The sequence below is a fragment of the Myxocyprinus asiaticus genome, chromosome 13 (assembly GCF_019703515.2).
Source record: "Myxocyprinus asiaticus isolate MX2 ecotype Aquarium Trade chromosome 13, UBuf_Myxa_2, whole genome shotgun sequence".
NCBI lineage: Eukaryota > Metazoa > Chordata > Actinopteri > Cypriniformes > Catostomidae > Myxocyprinus > Myxocyprinus asiaticus.
Genome location: NC_059356.1, coordinates 46,642,197 through 46,664,204, shown reverse-complemented (window position 1 = coordinate 46,664,204; position 22,008 = coordinate 46,642,197). Strand labels below are relative to the sequence as shown.

Genomic DNA, 22,008 nt, shown 5'->3' with positions numbered 1-22,008 from the left:
TCTTCCTCTTCCACTCCACGTTCTCAACGTTACAGAAGGACTGACCGTACAAAATGGATCTAGCAGCTATGTTAACTCTATTGAGCCGGGCAGATTTACCCCTTAGGGAATACTCCCTTTACTTCAGCGCCATTGCCAGCCTCACAGGTTTTGAGGACTCCCATCTTAAGTCAATATACCGGATAGGTTTAACATATAACCAATTCATGGAGGGAATTGCCTGAGATGGGAGACTATACGTGGAGGGAATACGTGAGGTTAATCCTGGACACTCTTGATTCAGAGGATGATCCTCTCCCTATTCTGACCCCGGCTTCAGTGGTCTCTGAGACCACTTCCACATTGAACGCCCCTCCCTCGACACCTTCCACAGCTCCTCCCCCAATGTCTGCTACGGTCAATGAGCCAGCACCCACGGTCAACCAGCCAGTGCCCACGCCTGCTACAGTCAACGAGCCAGCGCCCACGCATGCCACGGTCAATGAGCCAGTGCCTGTAGCCTCGACTGTCCCAGTGACAATGCCTGTTGCCTCGACCGCCCCTGAGCCAATAGACCTGGACTTGCTCCCTGCTCTAGTTCCCACCCTAACTACCCCCCAGGCCACCTGATTGTGCTCCTTGGATCCTTCAGCATCACCCTACCCTCATCTGTCTTTGAGCACCGGGGGGGGGGGATAAATGTCACAGTCTGTCTCCCTCATGTTCTTCCTAGGACTCTCATTTTGAAGTTTTCCCCTGGACTACATCTCCCATAGTTCACTGCCCTCATCACTTCCATCTGTTCATCATCATCTGCACCTGCCTTCCATTCCCTCATTAGTTCCTTGTGTGTATATATACCCTCTAGTTTTGTTCATTCAATTGTCTTTGAAGTGTTACATTGTGTTATTAGTTTATGTATAGATTTATAGTTTGTTCTACTCCAGCAATTATAATTAAAAGATTGAAAGTATCTACTCCTGCGTCTCCTCTCTTCCACTACATGTACTCAATGTTACAGTAGCTCAATCAGAGCATTGAACTAGTAATACAAAGGTCATAGGGTTAATTCCCAGGGAATGCACATTGAAAAATAAAAAGTATAGCTTGAAACAATAAGTTGTTTGAGAAAAGCATCTGATAAATACAAATATTTAAGATGCATTTAAAAAATAATTTTTCAAAAATGTTTGCAAGAGAAAATAATGTGTCCTTATAAAAAATTATGATGCATTTGGATATATTTTGAAAAATATATATATTTTATCATAGAAGACAAAGTAATTTCAATATTTAAAATATTTAGTTATGTATTTATTTAGTTAGTTACTCATTTGATTTGATTAACTTATTTTTTTCAAAACAGTAAAAAAAAAGACCTTAAAACAGGTCTACTGTACGGCATCACATGTAAATATAATTACAAAATTAAATAGAATACGTAAATATATTTGAAATAATAATTATGAATTTGGATGCCTTTTTATTTTATTCATCTTTTTGTGATGGCAAACAGAAGGATTTCAATATTTAAAGTATTTAATAGCTGTAGATCAATTTTCAAACATTTGTGATAGCAAGCAAAATAATTCCATATTGAAAATATTTATAAGCCAATGAATTTTTGTTTTTGTTTTAACTAAAATATATATATATATTTTATTTATTTTTTATTTTTTTTTACAAGTGTGCTAACAAACACAAACAATTTCCATACTGAAAATATTTACAGTTGTGACCAAAAATATTGGTACCCTTGGTAAATAAGAGCAATGAAGGCTGTGAAAAATATGTCTTTATTGTTTATCCTTTTGATCTTTCATTCAAAATATTAACAAAAATCTAACCTTTAATTGAAGTAAAGTAATTGAAGCGGGGGGGGGGGGGGGGGTGTCTCATAATGAAATAAATATTTTTCTAATATTAAAATAGTAAGATATATCTGAAGTATATTCTCATTCATATTTTAAAAAAAATTAGTGCACCTGGGTGACTAGGAACATGAAAATGTTCAGCCATGACTTCCTTTTTCACAGGGGTATAAATATGAGGTAACACACAAGCCAAATTCCTTATAATCATCCATCACAATGGGTTAGACTAAAGAATATAGTTCTGATGTGCTGCAAAATGTTGTTTCACAAAATGGGAAGTGGCTAAAAGAAAATAGCCAAAGCATTGAAAATGCCAATTTCCACCATCAGGGCAATAATTAACAAGTTCCAATTAAACGGAGATGTTACGAATCGGCCTGGTAGAGGACGTGTGTCTATATTGTCTCCATGCACAGTGAGGTGGATGGTTCAAGTGGCCAAAGAATCTCCCAGGATCAAAGCTAGAGAATTACAGAAATTAGTTGGGTCTTGGGGTCAGAAAGTTTCCAAAACTACAATCAGAAGTCATCTATATCACCACATGTTGTTTGAAAAGGTTTCAAGAAAAAGTCTCTGTTCTTATCCAACAACAATCTCAAGCATCTTCAATTTGCCAGACACTACTGGAACTTCAAATGGGACCAGGTTTTATGGTCAAATAAAACAAAAACAGAGCTTTTTGGCAGCAAACACCAGAGATGGGTTTGGCACACACAGAGAGGTAGCAATATGGAAAAGTACCCCATGCCCATGGTTAAATATAGTGTTGGATCTTTAATGTTGTGGGCTGTTTTTATGATAGAGGTCCTGGACATCTGTTCGGATACATGACATCATGGACTCAAATAATCACTGACCACAAAATCAAGGTTCTGCCATGGCCATCCCAGTCCCCTGACCTGAACCTCATAGAAAACCTGTGGGGTAAACTGAAGAGGAGAGTCCACCAACATTGACCTCTGAATTTGAAGGAACTGGAGAGATTCTGTTTGGAGGAATGTTCTCAGATCACTTTAGATGTGTTCTCCAACCTCATTAGGCATTATAGGAGAAGATTTAGAGCTGTTATCTTGGCAAAGGGAGGTTGCACAAATTATTGAATAAAAGGGTGCCAATAATTGTGCCACACATATGTTTGACAAATATATATATATATATTAAAACTTGTGTTGTGCAATTGTATGAAATACATTAGAGGATAGATTTTTGTGAATATTTTGAATGAATATTAAATAATAAAGACATATTTTTCACAGCCTTCTTAGTTGATATTTACCAAGGGTGCCAATATTTTTGGCCACAACTGTATATGACAATGCATTTTTTTTTTCCTAAAAAAAAAAAAAAATAAAAGTACAGATGTGTTAATCCCAGACAATTTCCATATTGAAAATTAAATTCCTGTAGCTCAACCAGAGAATGGTTTTTCGTTTTTACAAAAACAATAAACACAAAACGGGACAAAATACCTTAAAACAGGTCTACTGGATGGCATCACATGAACAGATAATTACAAAATTGAATAAAATAATTACATTTTAAATATTTATGAGGCATTTGGAAGCTATTTTATTTTTTTATTTTTTGTGGTGGCAAACAAAAACAGTGCAATGTCAAAAATATGTATATTGCAATTAGATCAATTATGTGTTGTGATGTGTAATTAAGTAATTATGTGATGTGATCAATTTACCAACATTTTTCATGATGTCAAGCAAACAAATTTTCACAAAGAATATACTTATCCATATTTTTGTGCTTTTTTCTCCTCAAAATAAATAAATAAATACATAAAAAGCAGTTGAAAACAATCAAAAGATTTTCCATATTAAGAATGATATTTCTGTAGCTTAACTGGTAGAGCATGGCACTAGTCATGCCTAGCTCGTGGGTTCAAATCCCAGGGAACGTATGCATTGCAAGTTGCTTTTGATAAAAGCGTGTAAATGAAAATATTTATGATGCATTTAAAAAAATACATTTTTCAAAAATGTTTGTGAGAACAAACCAAATAATTTACATACTGAAAATATATATATATATGCATTTAGATGCATTTTCTTTTTAGCATTTTTCAACCACAATTACAGAATGCAAAACTTCACAACCGCACAAACACCTGCAGCAATCTGAAAGCAATTTAAACAGCTGTTTCCTCCATGTGCGCTGTGGCTGTTCGCCTATCAGGTGTGAACTCGTCGAGTCATGCTCTGCCTCTCGTTTACTTCTAGGTCGCCCTTCGGATGCTCGAGTGTGTCACCACACATTGTGTCTCTCTCTACCTCACTTAACACCTCTCTCTTTTCCAATGTTCGTTTCCTTCACGCCCCCTCCCCCCTTTCACTTATTTTCACCCTTTTTGCGTTCATGCCTCCCTAGATTTCATTCCCACCAGCTCGCAGCACCCTCTCTTCTCTCTCTCTCTCTCTCTCTCTCTCTCTCTCTCATCCACCTCTCTGCTCACTCTCTCTGTTCCTCACATCCCCTTCTCTCTTCCCATCACATCGCCGGCTTCATCATCTCCGTCTGTCTCTCGGTCTCTCTGCGTCGCACACACGCTTACAATCATTCTGTGGCTCTCACACGTGTCATTTAGGACCCAAGGACAGCTCTTCCCCGGTCTCTAAGCGTGTCCTGCCGTCCGGCTGTGGTTTGTCTCCTCTCTGACGACTGGAGCTTGAAGGAGGCCATGGAGCACAGCCACATCTTCACCGTGCTGTCCCCCAACTCGAGTTCCTGGAGCCCTCGTGGATGCCCCCTCGGACAGTTGCCTGTCATCTACTATAGTTGCTTGCTGTGCCTTGGCCTGCCTGGTAAGACCCCTAAAAGACACATTTTCTACACTAATAAGTTCACAATTGTGTCTATGCATGTTTTTTTATCCGTGTATGTACCATAGCATCCCCCCTAAATTTTTAGATTTGATCTGGGGTTTTTCAATAGCTGATTCTTAAAGTTTTACCTTTAGTCCCCCACAATCTTGAATATTTGCTTACATCCTTGACAAAGTAACCTTGTGGGACGCAACTGTATGCACCAGAAATGGTGAATCGTACATAATCATATATCAACATGAAATAGCCCAGTTGTGTTTCTCCACAGATGGTGAAATTAGATCTGATACTTTCTGGAGTGACCTCAGGAGTCATACAAATGATTCATCACACGTCTTGAGTAATTACCGTATTAATTGGCCTTCAGCGTTAAATATTCACCCTCTCGGACACAAAGATTGGAAGTTGATTGCTCATTTTCGACTAATGGTATTATTAGCAGGTGTGCCCCCTTCTGAACAATTTAATCAAACCTCCTCTCTCAGGGCAGACTGAGGCGCATGGCACAGTTTCAACGAGCGAACTGTGGAGAATGATTCGTTTGTCAGATTAAGATAAATCGCGTGCCCTTGAGCGAAGCACTCAACAGCCTGAGCCGTTTACACAAATATTTTCATTTGCTTTCGGAGGCAGTCAGTATTCCTGTTGCTCGGCTGCTAAATAGCAGCGAAGATTTCGACCCAGACACGGATCAGTGGGATGAATAGAGGTGTGATGATTAGATTTGAGTCTGTAGTCAACACCATGTGAAAGTCATAGGACCTGCCAGTGGTTTGCATAGATGGAGGTGATAGTTCAAGCAGGAATGGAGAGCAGGTGAAAAGGATGCATCTCAAAGGGGTTAGAAAGGGAGAAAAGCACAGTGAACAAATGGAAAGATAGAATAGAAGAGAAGAGAGAGAGAGGTGGACTAAAAGCAGGTGTGATAAAACAACCAAGAATTGTTTTGTTCACACTTCACAGCTGGGTAGCATGGACATTTTTTTTTAAACATCAAGATTTTAGGTTAGTGTATAAAGGGAAAGTGTATATTTTAGAAGCTGTAACTGTAACTAACCCTTTCTATTAAGTTTTCCACCATTTTCAATCACCTTTTTGCAGTTCACTGAGCTCATCCATTGGTTTTAAAAATGATATTATGTGATTCCTCACAAGTATCCCATCAGTTCTGAGGTGAAATGTCCACTGTGTAGTGCTAAAAACAAATTAAATGTTCTCGCAAACAGATGAGGTTAAGTTTAATGCTCTGTCAAGTTTTAAATCAACAAAACTGACCTCCCTACCCTAAGCCTAACAGAGTGTCATAAAAGCAAATGCAAAATGAAAGAAGCAATTGCTGAACTAACCACATCATTTTGTGGTGCTTCTATGACACTTTAGGCTCACATGTCTTCAGGACTCGTATCACGGTCCTTTACATCACAAGTGCAACACTCTATCAGTTGAGATACCATGCAATTTGGTTGCACATGAACAAGATTAGCAAGCATAGTTGGTTATGTAATGCAAAACATGCCAAGTCATGTGCTATAGTAAAAGTGTTTTAATGTCATAAGATAGCATTGTGTGAGGAACAGGGCGAAGCATAAATGTTTATGAATTGATAATCTGCTATTTTTACTTGTGATTTGTGTGAAAGGTACTAAAAATAATAGTTTTCATAGTGCCACTAGTGTTTGTTTTACTAGGAAACTGCTGTGGTACCTCCAACAAGCTACATAAAAAATATTTTGCAATAATGTAGGTATAGTAAGGTATATTTATGAGACCGGGGGTGCGTTTCCCAAATGCAATAGTCGCAAGTTCCATCGTTACCAACGTAGTTCAACGATTTGGTGTTTCCCGAACCGTAGTCCCAACGAACATTCGCAAACAGGAGCGCACACTTGTGTGGTTTGAGCTACAGCCTTTTACCTGTGGTTAGATGCATAGTTTCTTGTTAGTTAGCTGTGTGGACATCATTTGACTTTGACCACATTTACATGCATTTAACTAAGAAAACGACTTACTAGGGGCCTGGGTAGCTCAGCAAGTAAAGACACTGACTACCACACCTGGAGTCGCAAGTTGAAATCCAGGGCATGCTGAGTGACTCCAGTCAGGCTTCCTAAGCAACCAGTTGGCCTGGTTGCTAGGGTGGGTAGAGTCAAATTGGGTTAACCTCCTCGTGGTCGCTATAATGTGGTTCTCGCTAGGGCGCGTGGTGGGTTGTGTGTGGATGCTGTGGAGAAAAGCATGAGCCTCCACACGTGCTATGTCTCTGCAGTAACTCGCTCAACAAGCCATGTGATAAATTGCACGGATTGACAGTCTCAGATGTGGAGGCAACTGAGATTCATCCTCTGCCACCTGGACTGAGGCAAGTCACTATGCCACCACAAGGACTTAGAGTGCATTGGGAATTGGGCATTTCAAATTGGGGAGAAAAGGGGAGAAAAAGAAATAAAAATGAAAAGAAATAAAGAAAATGAGGTTTCGCTGAAAGCGGCGTTCTGAAACATCAAGTAAATGCGAATGCAGCTGTTTAAGGGATTAAAAGACGTTAAAGAGAAAGTGCTTTATCACACATGATTTCTGTCAGAGAAGACGGCTTTAATGTGTTTATTTAAACGCATAAGTGCCGTTTAGCCTATATGTTGTGCATGTGTGGATATGATCAAGTGTATCTGGGTGTTCTGGTGTACCTGTAAATGAGCTTTTATTATATTAGTTAGTAGTACTAGGTGCTACAATCCCTGTAGATCAGTACTCCTTTTAACTTAGGGATGCTCCGACGTTTGGGGGGAAAGTTAAAGGATGTTATTTACAATTTAATATTTGCGGAAGTTATTATTCCACCCTCTGCGTAATGTCATTGACGACAGCTCTATATTGTTGAACCAACGTGGTTCGAACAATAGATGTGCGACATAGTCACTATGGTTTCAGGAAACAGTCTGGATTAGTTAGTTAATTTCTCCAACGAAGCATCGCTCTATGGTGGTTACGTTGTTGTATAGTAAATGCACCCTAGGTAGGTAAAACCACTGTAAAGCATGGCCTCAAGTGGCTTATTGCTCTTACAAAAAATATCAGTGACTGATAAAGAGCTAATTTATTAGTCAGAATAATGAAAATAAACTACTGTTCTGTTATGTAATTAGTGTAAATATAGGTTGTTTTATGATAACCAAGCATTAATATAGAATGTAGAGTCAAACGTGTGCAATTATCAACATTTTATAACAGCTTCGAACGTAGCTCATCCAAAAAGAATTTAGAGTTGAAACAACATACATTTTTTTTTTAGTTTTTAAAAGCACAAATATTCCATGTGGTCTCTCAATTAATATGATGTTATAAAACATATTATGCATGCATAATAATTAGAAAAGAATTTGAAAAATACTGTCTAAAATTTTGTTGATTTACTGGCTAGCACTGCTGACTACTAGCGCACCAAACAATTGGGGGAAAAAATGGAATTTACTTTATGCAAATGGAAATTTGAAGAATACTTGATGGGCACATTCTCAAAACTGCATTTTCGCTGTTAAATCAGGAAACTAACACGAGCTGAAACTGCAGAAATCCAAGTGTTTCAAATGAGCTCATGACTGCACGACTGATCGTTGGAGGTTAAGCTAATTAAGGTCACCAATTGAAGAGGCTGGTCGTATTTCATTGCCTTCCATTAGAGTGGGGACTGCTTGATTTGAGTGTTCTCCTGCTGATTTCTATTCAAGTCGAAGGGTTTTTAACCAGAAAGTGGCTCTATAACATCGGCATCTGTTGGAAGGTCACAGATCCTAGTAACGATCCTCTAACCAGTTCTTTATTACCCAGGTGCTGTTATTTGCCACTTAAGAGGTGAAGCCAATGATTTTCAATTTACGTAAATGATCTGGGGATCTCTGAGAGCTCACTGCTGGCATGAGGAAAGTGCTTTGAGAGTGCATTTGTATTTGTTTCAGGAAGTTCAGAATGTTGGGTAAAGTTTTAAAGGGGGAATTTGTGAGAGTTGCAAAACCCAGAGGAAAATTTCATGGCTCAGATGTTGCTCTTTCGAAGCTCAGGAGACTTATTCCCAATATGTGTCATTTATGCATCAAGTTTGTTCTTAAGTTTCTCCTAAAATTCCTTCTCCACAAATGAGACAATTGTTGATATATAGAGCTATAAAATTAATGTGGACAGCATATCTCATCAATTTTTCTTTCATGAGAAATGTTTGTGTTTATATGGAGATCTCTGCAACTGACTTTTGGACCTTGGTAAATCCGAGCACAGTTTGAGACATTGTTGAGATATCTTCTGAAACTCTAGATTGTGACATGTGAGACTGCTGGGATATTTTTACAAGAGAAAAAACTGAAAGCAAAAGCTTTAGCAAAAGTCTACATTTGCTCCCAGTTTAAAGGAACATTCCGGATTTAATTCAAGTTAAGCTCAATGGATGGCATTTGTGGCATGATGTTGATTATCACAAAAAAATAATTTTGACTCATCCCTCCTTAAAAAATAAATAAAATAGATTTAAAGGATAGTTCACGCAAAAATGAAAATGCTCTTATCATTTACTCACCCTCGTGCCATTTCAGATGTGTAACTTTCTTTCTTCTGTTGAACACAATCGATTATTTTTAGAAGAATATCTCAGCTCTGTAGGCTCACACAATGTAAGTGAATGGGTGCCAAAATTTTGAAGCTCCAAAATCCATATAAGGGCAAAATAAAAGTACTCCAGATGACTCTGGTGGTTAAATCTCAACCCAGTCTCATGAAAATTCATACATATTTTATGAGTTGGCTATTTCGTATGATTTCTTACGAGTTCGTTGGTATGAATTTGTACAATTTCATCATGTATAACTGCTCGGATGTCTAATGCAGAAGTAAGTACGAGTTTCACACAGGAGGCATTAAGGACATGCTTATTAATTTATTCCCTTACCCAAACCCCTTATCTAAACCTAACCAATCAGCAGGGTGTGCAAACATGATAGGAAGCTGTTGTGTGTGATAGAAGCAAGTAATTGTCATGTATTAGATGGAAACAATGTCCAGTGACGTCATTGGCTGTAGTGAAAGTCATACGAATTCATACGAGTGCAGTCATACGATATCATATGAATTTTACATTCTAAAAAGTCGTATGTATCCTGACAGTTTCGCAATGACAGTGTGTAGTTAAATCCATATATTCTGAGGCAATTTGATAAGTCTGGGTGAGAAACAGATGAATATTTAAGTCTTTTATTTACTATCAAGTCTCCTCCCTGCTCAATCAATTTCCACTTTCACTTTCTCATTCTCCTTCTGTTTTTGGTGATTCAAATCTGTAACATTAGGTTCTTGGAGAGGAAGAGAGGAGACGCAGGAGTAAATACTTTAAATCCTTTAATGACAATTGCTGGAGTAGAACAAACAGTAAATCTTAGCATCAAAACTTAACACAACGTAACACTTCAAGGACTGACAAATGAATGGGCAAAACAAGAGGATATTTATACAAAAGGAACTAATGAGGGAATGGAATACAGGTGAGGATAATAAGGAGCAGATGGAAGTGATAAGGGCAGTGAACTATGGAAGATGTAGTCCAGGGGAAAACTTCAAAATTAGAGTCCATGAAGAAAGTGAGGGAGACAGACTGTGACATTACTCCCTCCCTTCCCCCCCTTTTAAAGGGAGACTCCTGGCGCCCAAAGACGGATGAGGAGGGTAGGGTGACGCAGAAGGTGAAGAAGGATCCAAGGAGGATGATCCGGGGGCCTGGGGGGTGGCTTCAGGGCTGGGAATGGATCCGGAGGCCTGGGAGGTGGCCACAGGGCAGGGACTGGGTCAGGAGTCCTGGGAGGCGGCCATAGGGTAAGGACTGGGTCAGGAGGCCTGGGAGGTGGCCACAGGGCAAGGATTGGGTCAGGAGGTGGAACCGCAGGAGAAGGAAACTCTGGGGAAGTGGGCGGAGCCGTGGAAGTCTCTAAGGGCAGAGCCATGGAAGAGTCTGAGGGTGGAGCTAGGAGAGGCTCGACGAAGGCAGGCGGAGCCATGAGAGGCTCGTGGGGCAGAGCAATGGTAGGTGGAGCCAAGGGATGTGGAGCCATGAGAGGCTCGAGGGGTGGAGTCATGGAAGGTGGAGCCGTGAGAGGCTCGAGGGGTGGAACTGGGGATCTTAGTGCCCAGAGTGTAGCCGAACGCTCAAAGGACCATGGTGGAGCTGGGGCTTGGAGGACCGAGGCAGTGCCTAAGGCTTGGAGGTCCGAGGGGGAGCTGGGGGATTAGAGGACTGAGGCAGAGCCGGTGGGACTGAGGACCAATGTGGAGCTGGAGGGGAGGAGGTCCCTGGTGGAGCCGAAAGCGGAGCCAGGTGACAGACGGACCAAGGCGGAGCTGGAGGGATGAGGGACCCCTGTGACACTGATAGGCTGATGGCCCAAGGTGGAGATGAGGGGATGTAGAGCCGAGGTGTTGATGAGGGATCGGAGGGCCAAGGCAGAGTCCAGGGCTCAGAGGGCCAAGGCAGAGTCGGAGGGTCGACAGATCCCCTTGCCTGTGAAATCTCAGGGGTTGATGGTCGAGCCGGTGACTTGGGGGGAACTGGCTGACCAGGAGGAGGAGGAGGTGTCTTGAGTGGAGCCAGTGGAGGAGGAAGGCCAGGGTACTGGACGGAACCAGAGTGTCCATTAAGCTGGCTGGAACCAGTGGAGGATGAAGGGTAGTCAGGGTGGGAAGCAAGTCCAGGTCTATTAACCTGGCGAGAACTGTCTCAGGGGCGGTCGGGGCTACAGGCACTGGCTCTGGGACGGTCGAGGCTACAGGCACTGGCTCTGGGACGGTTGGTGAAAGTTTAAGCCCATACCATAAATGGTTTTGAGGTACATGTCCGGTATGGGGGTTGAAGCAGTGATTTGGATGTACTTGGTGGAATATTCCAAAAGGGGAAGATCCTGCCTGAACAGTTCCATGTATACACCTGTTAGCTCCATGCTCTGTGATGTGCTCGTAGAGGTCTGGCTTTCTTGGAGAGTGGGATCGCTGGAGTAGAGGAGGACATAAATATTAATCTGTTTCTCACCCACACCTCATCATATTGTGTCTGAACACATGGATTTAACCACTGGAGTCACATGGATTACTTTTATGCTGCCTTTATGTAGATTTTGGAGTTTAAAATTTTTCGGCACCCATTCACTTGCATTGTATGGACATATAGAGCTGAGATATTCTTCTAAATATCTTAATTTGTGTTCTGCAGAAGAAAGAAAGTCATACACATCTAGGATGGCATGAGAGTTTTTACATTTTTGGGTGAACTATCCCTATAAAGTCAGGCACTTACAATGGAAGTGAATTGGGACGATTTTTGCACGCTATTGCAGGCAGAAATGTGAAGCTTAAAATTTTAAAGTTAACACTTAACAAAAAGGTTCCATTCGTTAACATTAGTTAATGCATTTCATATCATGAACAAACCATTAACAATATATATATATATATATATTTTGTTATATTGTTAATATATATATATATATATATATATATATATTAACAGCATTTACTAATCTTAGTTAATGTTAGGTAATAAAAATACAATTGTTAATTTTTAGTTCATAGTGCATTAACAAATGTTAACAAATACAAATATTTATTTAAAAAATCTATTAGTATATGTTGAAATTAACTAGCTAAGATTAATAAATTCTTAACTATTGTTCATTGTTCATGTTAACAAATGGAACCTTATTGTAAAGTGTTACCATTTTATGAAAGCACATACAATCATTTTTCTGTTCATTTAATTTATTTTATTATTTTTTTGCAGCAGACAGTTCTAGGCGGATTACAGTGTTTGAGGTGTTACATCGTCATGGCAACGAAGTTGTAAAATTGGATAACTTTACACAGAAAAGTTTACTAAGCTTTTTTTTTTTTTTTACAGTAAAATCACGTTAACACATATTGTTTACATCTTGTGGCTAAACTTTTAAACAGTGAATATTTTAACGATTATGGACTGGTCCCATTCACTTCCATTGTAAGTGCTTCACTGTAACCAAGATTTTTGCTTTTTTTAAAGGAGGGACGAGTTTGAAAATATTTTTTTGTGGTAATTAACATTACGCCACAAATGCTGTCAAGTGAGCTTAACTTGTATTGAACCCGGGATATTTTATAAATCTCACAATTCTATTGAATACAGAGATATTGTTAACACTTTACAATAAGATTCTATTTGTTAATATTAGTTAATGCACTATGAACTAACAAAGAACAATTGTTTTTGTATCAACTAACATTAACAAATATTAATAAATGCTGTTAAAAAAAAAGCATATATTGTTCATTATTTGTTCATGATATCTAATGCATTAACTAATATTAATGAATGGAACCTTGTGTTAAAGTTTTAACAAAATCTTAAATAGATTTCATTTGTGATTTTTATTTCCAATGGAAAGACTCAAGCATGACCAGTTTTCAATCATGGGAATTTCAGGAGCAGCTCAACTAAAATTCAGATAACTTTTCAGGAATCATCTTCATTTCTTTTCCCATTTTCTTTCCTCCAATGATATGCTGTTCAAGTCCAACATTGATTTAGTATCCATATGAAAAAAGCTTCACATATTTATTCTTGTGTTTTTCCCTTAACATTTTGGTTAGTTTTTGGTGTCAAAGCAATGTGGTTTCTGATGGTGGTTTTAATATTACATTCTGCAGGTCAACTTTGTGTTGAAATATTTTTTGATTGGTTATTGATCTATTGTTACAGTGCAGAGGTTTTAGAGGTTTCCAGTGGAAAATTACTGCAGTATATAGTGTATTTACACCGATCAGCCACAACATTAAAACCACCTGCCTAATATTGTGTAGGTCCTCTTCTTGACACCAAAACAGCGCCAACCTGCATCTCAGAGTAGCATTCTGAGATGATATTCTTCTCACCACAATTGTACAGAGTGGTTATCTGAGTTACCGTAGACTTTGTCAGTTTGAACCAGTCTGGCCATTCTCCGTTGACCTCTCTCATCAACAAGGCTTTACATCTGCAGAACTGCCGCTCACCGGATGCTTTTTGTTTTTGGCACCATTTGGAGTAAATTCTAGAGACTGTTGTGTGTGGAAATCCCAGGAGATCAACAGTTACAGAAATATTCAAACCAGCCCAACTGGCACCAACAATCATCCATGTGATTATCTAATCAGCCAATCGTGTGGCAGCAGTGCAGTGCATAAAATCATGCAGATACGGGTCAGGAGCTTCAGCTAATGTTCACATCAACCATCAGAATGGGGGAAAAAATTTGGATCATGGCATGATTGTTGGTGCCAGATGGGCTGTTTCGAGTACTTTTACCGGCTCATCCAATGTGCGCAAGTGTTGTGAGCATGCCTGTTTACATTTTGACATCAAAAGCAGAGAATAACCAGCCTGGTCTCATGAAATTTATGTGAGCATTACAACATTTTTGCAAAACTGAAATTATGTGCTTCGTTACACGTTTGGCTGCAGTTTTCAAGTGAAATATCCAGAGGGGAGCACCAAAACAGAGCGAAATGAGACTGTAATCAGACTAGGATTTTAAGGTGAATTTTAGAGGTTTTAATAAGTCAAACGTACCTCCCTAACCTAAAACTTTACCCTGAACCTAACCAATAGTCCAATAAGATAAATGAAAGTTTAACAAAACAGACATCCTTACCCTTAAACAACACCTAACCCTAACCGATAGTGTTTTAAAATGCAAATAAAAAGGAAAAAAAGAAAACACACCTTAACTGAAGAAACCATGTCATTTTGTATCACTTCTATGCCACTTTCACTTTTGAGCATCTTTGGCTGTCAGGTGAGCTACCAACCAAGCTAATGATGTACAAAAAAGTGTGTATACAGTATGTAGGTAGGTCTGTAATACAGGTGTTAAAATGTTTCGTTTTTAAATTCATGCGTTAAAATAAAAGTGTTTTGATATCATGACATAGCGGTGGTGAGTAATAGAGTGAAAAATTCTACTTTTGATTTGTGTGACAATGATTAAACCACACAGTTGTTGTAGCACCTCTAGTGTTCATTTCACCAGGAAACTGCAGTGAAACGTAGAAAGCGGCATGTAAAAGACAGTTTGCAAAAATATATATAGAGTAACGTTCATTCTACGAGACCAGGTTCGAATTACCCGATGATTTAAAGTCTCATTTAAACACTTTTTTCTTGCATTGTTGAATTTTTTGAATAAGCAGATTTTTTGTAGTTAACAGTGTGTTGACGTGCATGTAAACATGCTTAGTTTAGCATTGTACTGTTTGAAATACACAATTATCTGGCAAATATTGCTTGCATAGTGTTTCACATGATACTAAAAAAATAAAATAAAAAAAAAAGGCCTATAGTAGCACAGTTTATATGCAGTATATAATGTGCAGTACTCAGTAAGCTGTATGCTTGTATTCCATTTTAAAGATACACACAACTACATACAGACACACTACCCTGGTGGATACAAGGCAAACTGAGCTATTAAAATTGGTTGGTCATCTTCTCGGCCCCAGAGACCAAAACAAAGACAGGAATCAAGTGAAATCAATATGCTAAAGACATTGACCACTGCTAAATGGAAATGTCAGGAAATCTACAACCTCTAGTGGATTCGTTATGTTTGCCTAAACAAGTTACATTCTCATCCAGATATATTAATCCAGAGAAAGAGGAATCCTGAGACAAAAGCTGAATGGACAGTGGAGTAAATAAATAAGACTTAAAAAGGATAAAAGTAAAACATAGTAGTAGAATGAAAAGAGAGTGTTTACGGTGCAACATGATCACTCGGGAAATCAACATGTTGCTTCTGAAAGTTCATGTACCCTGAAATTGACCCCATTCAGCCGAATTACTGACAAGCACCATTCCCCGTCACACATTTCTGCATCAATTCAAGTGTGAATAATTCCCGCTACTAGCCTGTTGTGTGAGCAACTTCAGAGACTCAGGTTCTGGTCCCCAGAACCAGGAAGTAATACCATTCACATAAACAATGGCAAACGCAATTTGGAGTTTGCATTTTCACTCGAAAATATATATTTTTTCCTGCACTGATGGTTAGGTTCAGAGTTGGGGTTAGGGAGTAGTTAATAAAATATGCATTCCTGTTGACTGTATTACATCATTTAAAACTAATACTCACTTTTGGCGCCACTCTGTGGGCATTTCACCCAAAACTGGAGCACACATGTGCCCATGTGTTCAACAACACTTCCAGTTACAGCCACTGGGGGCAGTGATTGACACAGACTGATTTCAGCAGCAAAACCTTCAACCAACTGTTGCCGAATTCACACTGTGATCAGTCTAGATGGTGGGATTTGGTGAATTTTTATTGCATTTGATTTTATGTTTGTCTGCAGTATTAGAAACAAATCTCTGGTAGGTGCAAACAGTCAAACCAGGACTCGAAACAACACTGAGACTTACTTAACAGTGCACTCAATAATTATTTTAATATATAATCTTAAACTTACACTTACATCTAGTGGTATGGATGCAGAATCATTCAAATGCAATAGTTTTGAGTTATCAATGTCATTGTAGAAACTCACAATTCACAGTTAGCTATGATAAATCAATGAGTGAAAGTGTCCAATAACAGGGCAGTTACTGAGATTAAGCGAGTAGTATTCAGCTGGTCATGTGATCCTAACATGGCAGTCCCCATGAGGGCACCCTCTCCATGTACATTAAAACAGCTTTTATAAGTTTACTGATATGACTGAAGTCTTCATCTTATGTGAGTGGTCATGTTCTTATGCATATGTTACAAAATTACTATTAATTTATTTGAGTAAAGCTTTTTTAATAAAGTGCACCTTTAAATTGAATGGCCGCAACTACATGAACACTAATTACGAGGCACTTTCTTCAAACAGAGTACACTTTTATGTCCCATTACTTTTTTAAAACATTAGAGGCAATAATCCCATGATTTTCGCAGTGAGAACTATGCGCCATGTTAGATATGCTACTCTAAAATGAACATAGCGTAAAAGGTCCTGCTTGACCCACATCGAGCGTGATTCGAACCGGCGTCAGCCTGCATGGGAGGCAGGCACGCTAACCAGGACATTCACAAGTGCGCCTCTTGAAACCATTGGAGTGAGGTTTACACATACCGCACAGCTATCACGTACCAGCTGGCTCATGTTACAATAGCATGAAAAGTAGCTAGTTTTAAACTTTCAAATGTCTGTTTGAAGAGGTCTTGACTTTCTCAACTGTATCTTACTATTAAAATGATCCAACAATGTCATACTTTTGACATGATTTGTGGAATTAACATTCAATTCTTGACTGTAGTACAAAACATTTCAATTAATTTTAATTTAATACATTTCACAGCTAAAGATTGGTACATTTCTGGTAATTAAAATGATTAATTAAAATATTTTTACAACAATATCCCACAATTTCTGTCAAAAAATGTGATCTTTTTTTTATATCTCATTATTCTACTAGACTGCAATTATATTAAATAGATAGAAAATTGAGAAAATTGACGCTCCAACGCTCCTTCCCTAGAAATGGGGAGGAGTAGGTCACAGCCCGGGGAATTCCCCGGCCTGAGTTTGGCGATGGGGGTATGTGGAGAGCAGGGCGGGGCCGAGCGGCGTCTGGGCAGAGGCCGAGAAGATCCGTAGTGAATGAGTTCCACTTGTGTGCCACACTGGTCTCACGTTCCAGTAAGGGGCGGTGGGAGTATTTAAGGAGAGGAGACAGCGGCAGATGGGGAGAGAGAGATGCCTGAAGCTGTGTGTTTGTCGACGTGTTAGTGTGAAGCAGTGTGTTATTGTGTGCGACTTAAAAGTGCAACAATATATGTCAACGTATTTTGTCAAGCCGGTTCCTGCCTCCTCCTTGCCCATTGTATGAACTGTTACAGTCTCTAAGTGGATTCTTGTTTGTCTGCATTTGCGGGCTTATATGCAAATGTGAATGTGTGAGCTTGAAGCTGCAGTCTTTGTAATTTGCAATCAGTTGATGTTCTGGAACTGTGAAGTGCAATTCTCCAGACTCCTGACTGGCATATGTAATCCAATTCCATCTTTATATTAGCAGTCTGACAGACAGAGAGAGGTGTGTGCTGAAAAACATGATTCAAGACAACCAACAGATGCAAAAATCTTTGATGTTTCATTGAACAGAGCAGTGGTTGTAAACTGGTTTTGCTTTAGGACAAAGATTGTAAGTTGGACATCAAATGGCGACCCAACATAGTACCAAAATTGTTTATAGTACAGAACCTAACAAATATTTCCTAAAAATCAAACACAGAAATTTTGACTGGATGAAATGCATAGGCCCAACAACACAAATAATTATTAATATCACATAGGCTGAAGAGGACAATAATTTTGTTTTCTGAAATTCAATGGTTTCATGCTTTCGGCATGCAATAATTTACCAAAAAAAAACACATTGTGATCGGTACAAACCATGTTTATCCCCCAACCTACATTTTTGCAAAATAATTTTTACGTGGCTCATTGTACGTATCGCATACTTTCATGTCACATTTGATTTTTATGACATTGTCGGTTAGGTTTAGGTTTAAGGTTTAGGGTAGGGAGGTCGCTTTGTTGATTTAAAACTTGATTGAGCATCAACCTTAAATACCTCATCTTTTTGAGAGAAAATTTAACTCGCTTTTAGCACCACTCAGTGGACATTTCACCTCGGAACTGCCGCGATGTGTGAAAAGAACCACGTGCTATCATTTTGCAGAAATGTCCCCGAAGCCTTATTACACGGCTTACCAATTAAATAATTAAATGGACATGAAATAATAATTTTAGTTTAAATTATTACGGGTAAAGAAAGAGACCGCAGTCTCCAGAAACATCACAGTTCTGTTGGTGTTTATATTGCGAAAAAGACTGTCTGACTACTCGTAATCACACTTATTATATGACTACTTACCAAATAAATAAATAATTGGAAATAAAATGTAGATTTATATTTTATTAGCTCACTTGTAAAGATCACAGAGCGATAGAAGGAAATTTGTGGATGTGCTGTCATTATTCAGAAATATCAGACTGTTGGATGGACCAAGTGACCAATCAGAACCAAGTATTCCAGAGAGCCATGTTATAAGCTTATTTATTCCACCTTCCTAACAATGCACAATCATATGGTTAGTTGCATTTTGTTATTTGCTCTTAGCTTTGTTTTTCCCTCCTGTCTGCGACCTCAGAACTCAGAGAGTTCTAGCCTGTAGGCTATGGTGACAGTGGCTTTGCTGCAACTCTGGTGCAGCTAAATTAGATTGAGGCAATTGTCTTATGACGTATGAGCTCATCAATATGAGTTTGTACTCTCTCTTGCTAATCTTGAAATGGCATTTCCCTGAGCAAAATATAGTCAAAATTCACAGTGCACAGCATCACAAGCTAACCTGATGGCTGCAGGGATTACAGTAGGTAGGGATTACAATTATGTGTGCTTTTAATCAAATGTACACATTTCAGGTCAACACGTTCACCCTAGAATGTTTTCCCGAGGTCTTTTGTAATGAGGCTCTATCTTCCACGAGTCCCCGACTGCTGTGTTAAATTGTTGGGCTTAAAAAATTGCAGCGCTTTTGTGTGCACACTCTTTTTTTATTACAGCGGGAGGTCACGACAATCGCTGGTCATTTCTCTGCCCATACATCTCACGCTGCCTGCGTGTGGCCCGCGGAACAATGCGGGTTGGAATGAAAGGATGGCAGTGAAAGGGTGAGAAGAGGAACAGTTGGATGCTGGGGGGGGGCTTTTTTCCTGGGTCATTGTGACATGGACACACAGCACTGCATAAGCACCAGTGATTGCATGTAATTGTGCACATATTGCTGCTGCTTAGGGTTATTAAAGAAGTTGTTTTTTATAGAAGTTGACAAAGAGACAGAGGTGAAGGATGGAGATGAAAACAGGCAGGCAGGAAAAGAAGGGAGATTAACAAAGTCTCAAAAGATCAAGTGTTTTGAGAATGTCTCTAAAGACTTAATGTATGTGAAAGTGTGTGCATGTGTTTAATGTGTTTGTGCACATGCAAGTGAGCATAAGTGCATGCATGGTACTGTAAGGGCATGTGAATTTGAGTGCTGAGTGTGTGAATGCATGCATATGAACATGAGTGCATACATGAACATGAGTGCATACATGTGAATGTGAGCGCTTGTGTGTGAATATAAATTCATAGATGATTATGAGTGCATGCGTGCTAATGTAAATACATGCATATGATTATACAGTATATAAATTCATGCTTGAATGTGAGTGCATGCATGTGAATGTAAATGCATGCACTTGTGTGTAAATGCATGCATGTGAACATGGGCGCATGCATGTGAATGTAAATGCATGTTAATATGTGTGCATGTGTGTAAATGTTAATGCATGTGCATGTATGTAATGTGTGTGCATGAGTGCATATGTGTGAATGTGTGTGTGTGCGTGCGTGCAAGAATATGTGAGATTAAGTGAATGTGAGGGCATGCGTGTGAATGCGTGTACATGTGTGAACAGGAGTGCATGTGTAAATATAAGTTCATGCGTGAATGTGAGTGTATGCCTGTGGATGTGAATGCATGTGTGTAAATAATTGCATGCATGTAAATGTGAATGCATGTGTGTGAATATAAATGTATGTTTGTAAATGTTAATGTATGCGTGTACATGCTAATGCATGCATTTGAATGTGAATGCAAGTATGAATCTGTATTCATTCGTCTGAACATGACAGTGTGAATGCGAGCATGTGCATGCATGTGTATGTTAATGTATGTGTTTGAACGTGAGTGCATGCTTGTGAACATAAATTCATGCTTATGACTGAGTACATGATAATGACTGAGTGCATGTTAATGTACATGTTTGAATGTGACTGCATGCTTGTGACTGAGTGCATGGGTGTGAAAATTAACATGTGCATGTAAACTCGTACATGTGTGCGCAGCTTAATGCATGCATGTGAACATGAGTGTGTCGGTCAGTTGTCTATATGTGACTTGTAAGCATCTTGAATTTAGAGAGAAGAGCCATTTTGAGAGCCCATTTGAGCTGAATTTCTATGCCCCTATATTATATGATTGTCATTTTTACATCCATAAGTTTGATAAAGAAGCTTTTCCTCACTTATATGTGCTGTTGTCCTGTGCCACTATTCTGCTGAAAATGTTAAGAATTTATTTTTTTATTTATTTTTTATTTTTTGTCAAATCATGCTCTTCCTTTTTTCTCAATTCATCTTATGTCTTCATTTCTTCTCACATTCCACAGCAAACATCCTCACGGTGATCATCCTGTCTCAGCTGGTGCTACGGCGACAGAAGTCATCATATAACTATCTCCTGGCACTGGCGGTAGCCGATATCCTGGTGCTGCTGTTGATCGTATTTGTGGACTTCCTCCTGGAAGACTTCATTTTGGGTGCTCCTCTGCCCCACTCGCTCAACAAAGCTGTTCAGGTGCTGGAGTTCTCCTCCATCCATACATCCATCTGGATCACAGTGCCGCTGACCGTGGACCGCTACATTGCCGTTTGCCATCCGCTACGGTACCACACTGTCTCCTACCCAGCGCGAACTCGCAAAGTGATCCTAGCGGTGTACGCCGGCTGTTTGATCTCCAGTATCCCTTATTACTGGTGGCCGGAGCTTTGGCACGGGTTGCCAGGGTCGAGTGGTGGCAGCCGCAGCAGTGCAGGGCAACATGTGTTGGTATGGGTCCATTGCGTGACAGTCTACCTGCTTCCCTGCTCAGTTTTCTTCTCGCTCAATGCCATCATCGTACGCAAGCTCCGTTGCCGACGTAGCTGCTTCCGTCTTCGCGGTTACTCCACTGGAAAGACGACGGCTATCCTGCTGGCCATTACCTCTGTGTTTGCTGTGCTGTGGGCGCCGCGCACTCTCATGATACTTTATCACCTTTACACTGTGCAACCGGCAATGCCTGGCCCTGCGCGACTGCTGCACCTTGTCACGGATGTGGCAAATATGCTCGCGCTGCTCAACACCGGTGTCAACTTCTTCTTGTACTGTTTTATCAGCAAGCGCTTCCGCAGGATGGCCGCCACGGTGCTAAAGGCGTTATTTAGATGTAGGAAGCAGCCGCCACCCTTTTATGCCAGTCACAACTTCTCAATCACCAGCAGCCCCTGGATCTCACCAGCCAATTCACACTGCATCAAGATGCTGGTGTACCAGTATGATAAGAATGGCAAACCAGTCTGTATATCCTCCTGAACGGCAACTGATGAGTCATAACGTATCAATATAGCACGACAAGTTTGGGGAAAAGTCCTTCCC

At 39.6% G+C, this 22,008-nt stretch overlaps 1 protein-coding gene across 1 annotated transcript; it reads left to right on the top strand.

Annotated features, from left to right (window-relative positions):
- The first annotated feature begins 4,542 nt into the window (after positions 1-4,542).
- On the top strand, positions 4,543-22,008 carry LOC127450701 (probable G-protein coupled receptor 139). The gene is made up of 2 exons (XM_051714988.1): positions 4,543-4,666; positions 20,981-22,008. The coding sequence occupies exons 1-2, from the start codon at positions 4,543-4,545 to the stop codon at positions 21,943-21,945; spliced, it is 1,089 nt and encodes a 362-aa protein (XP_051570948.1). The 3' UTR covers positions 21,946-22,008.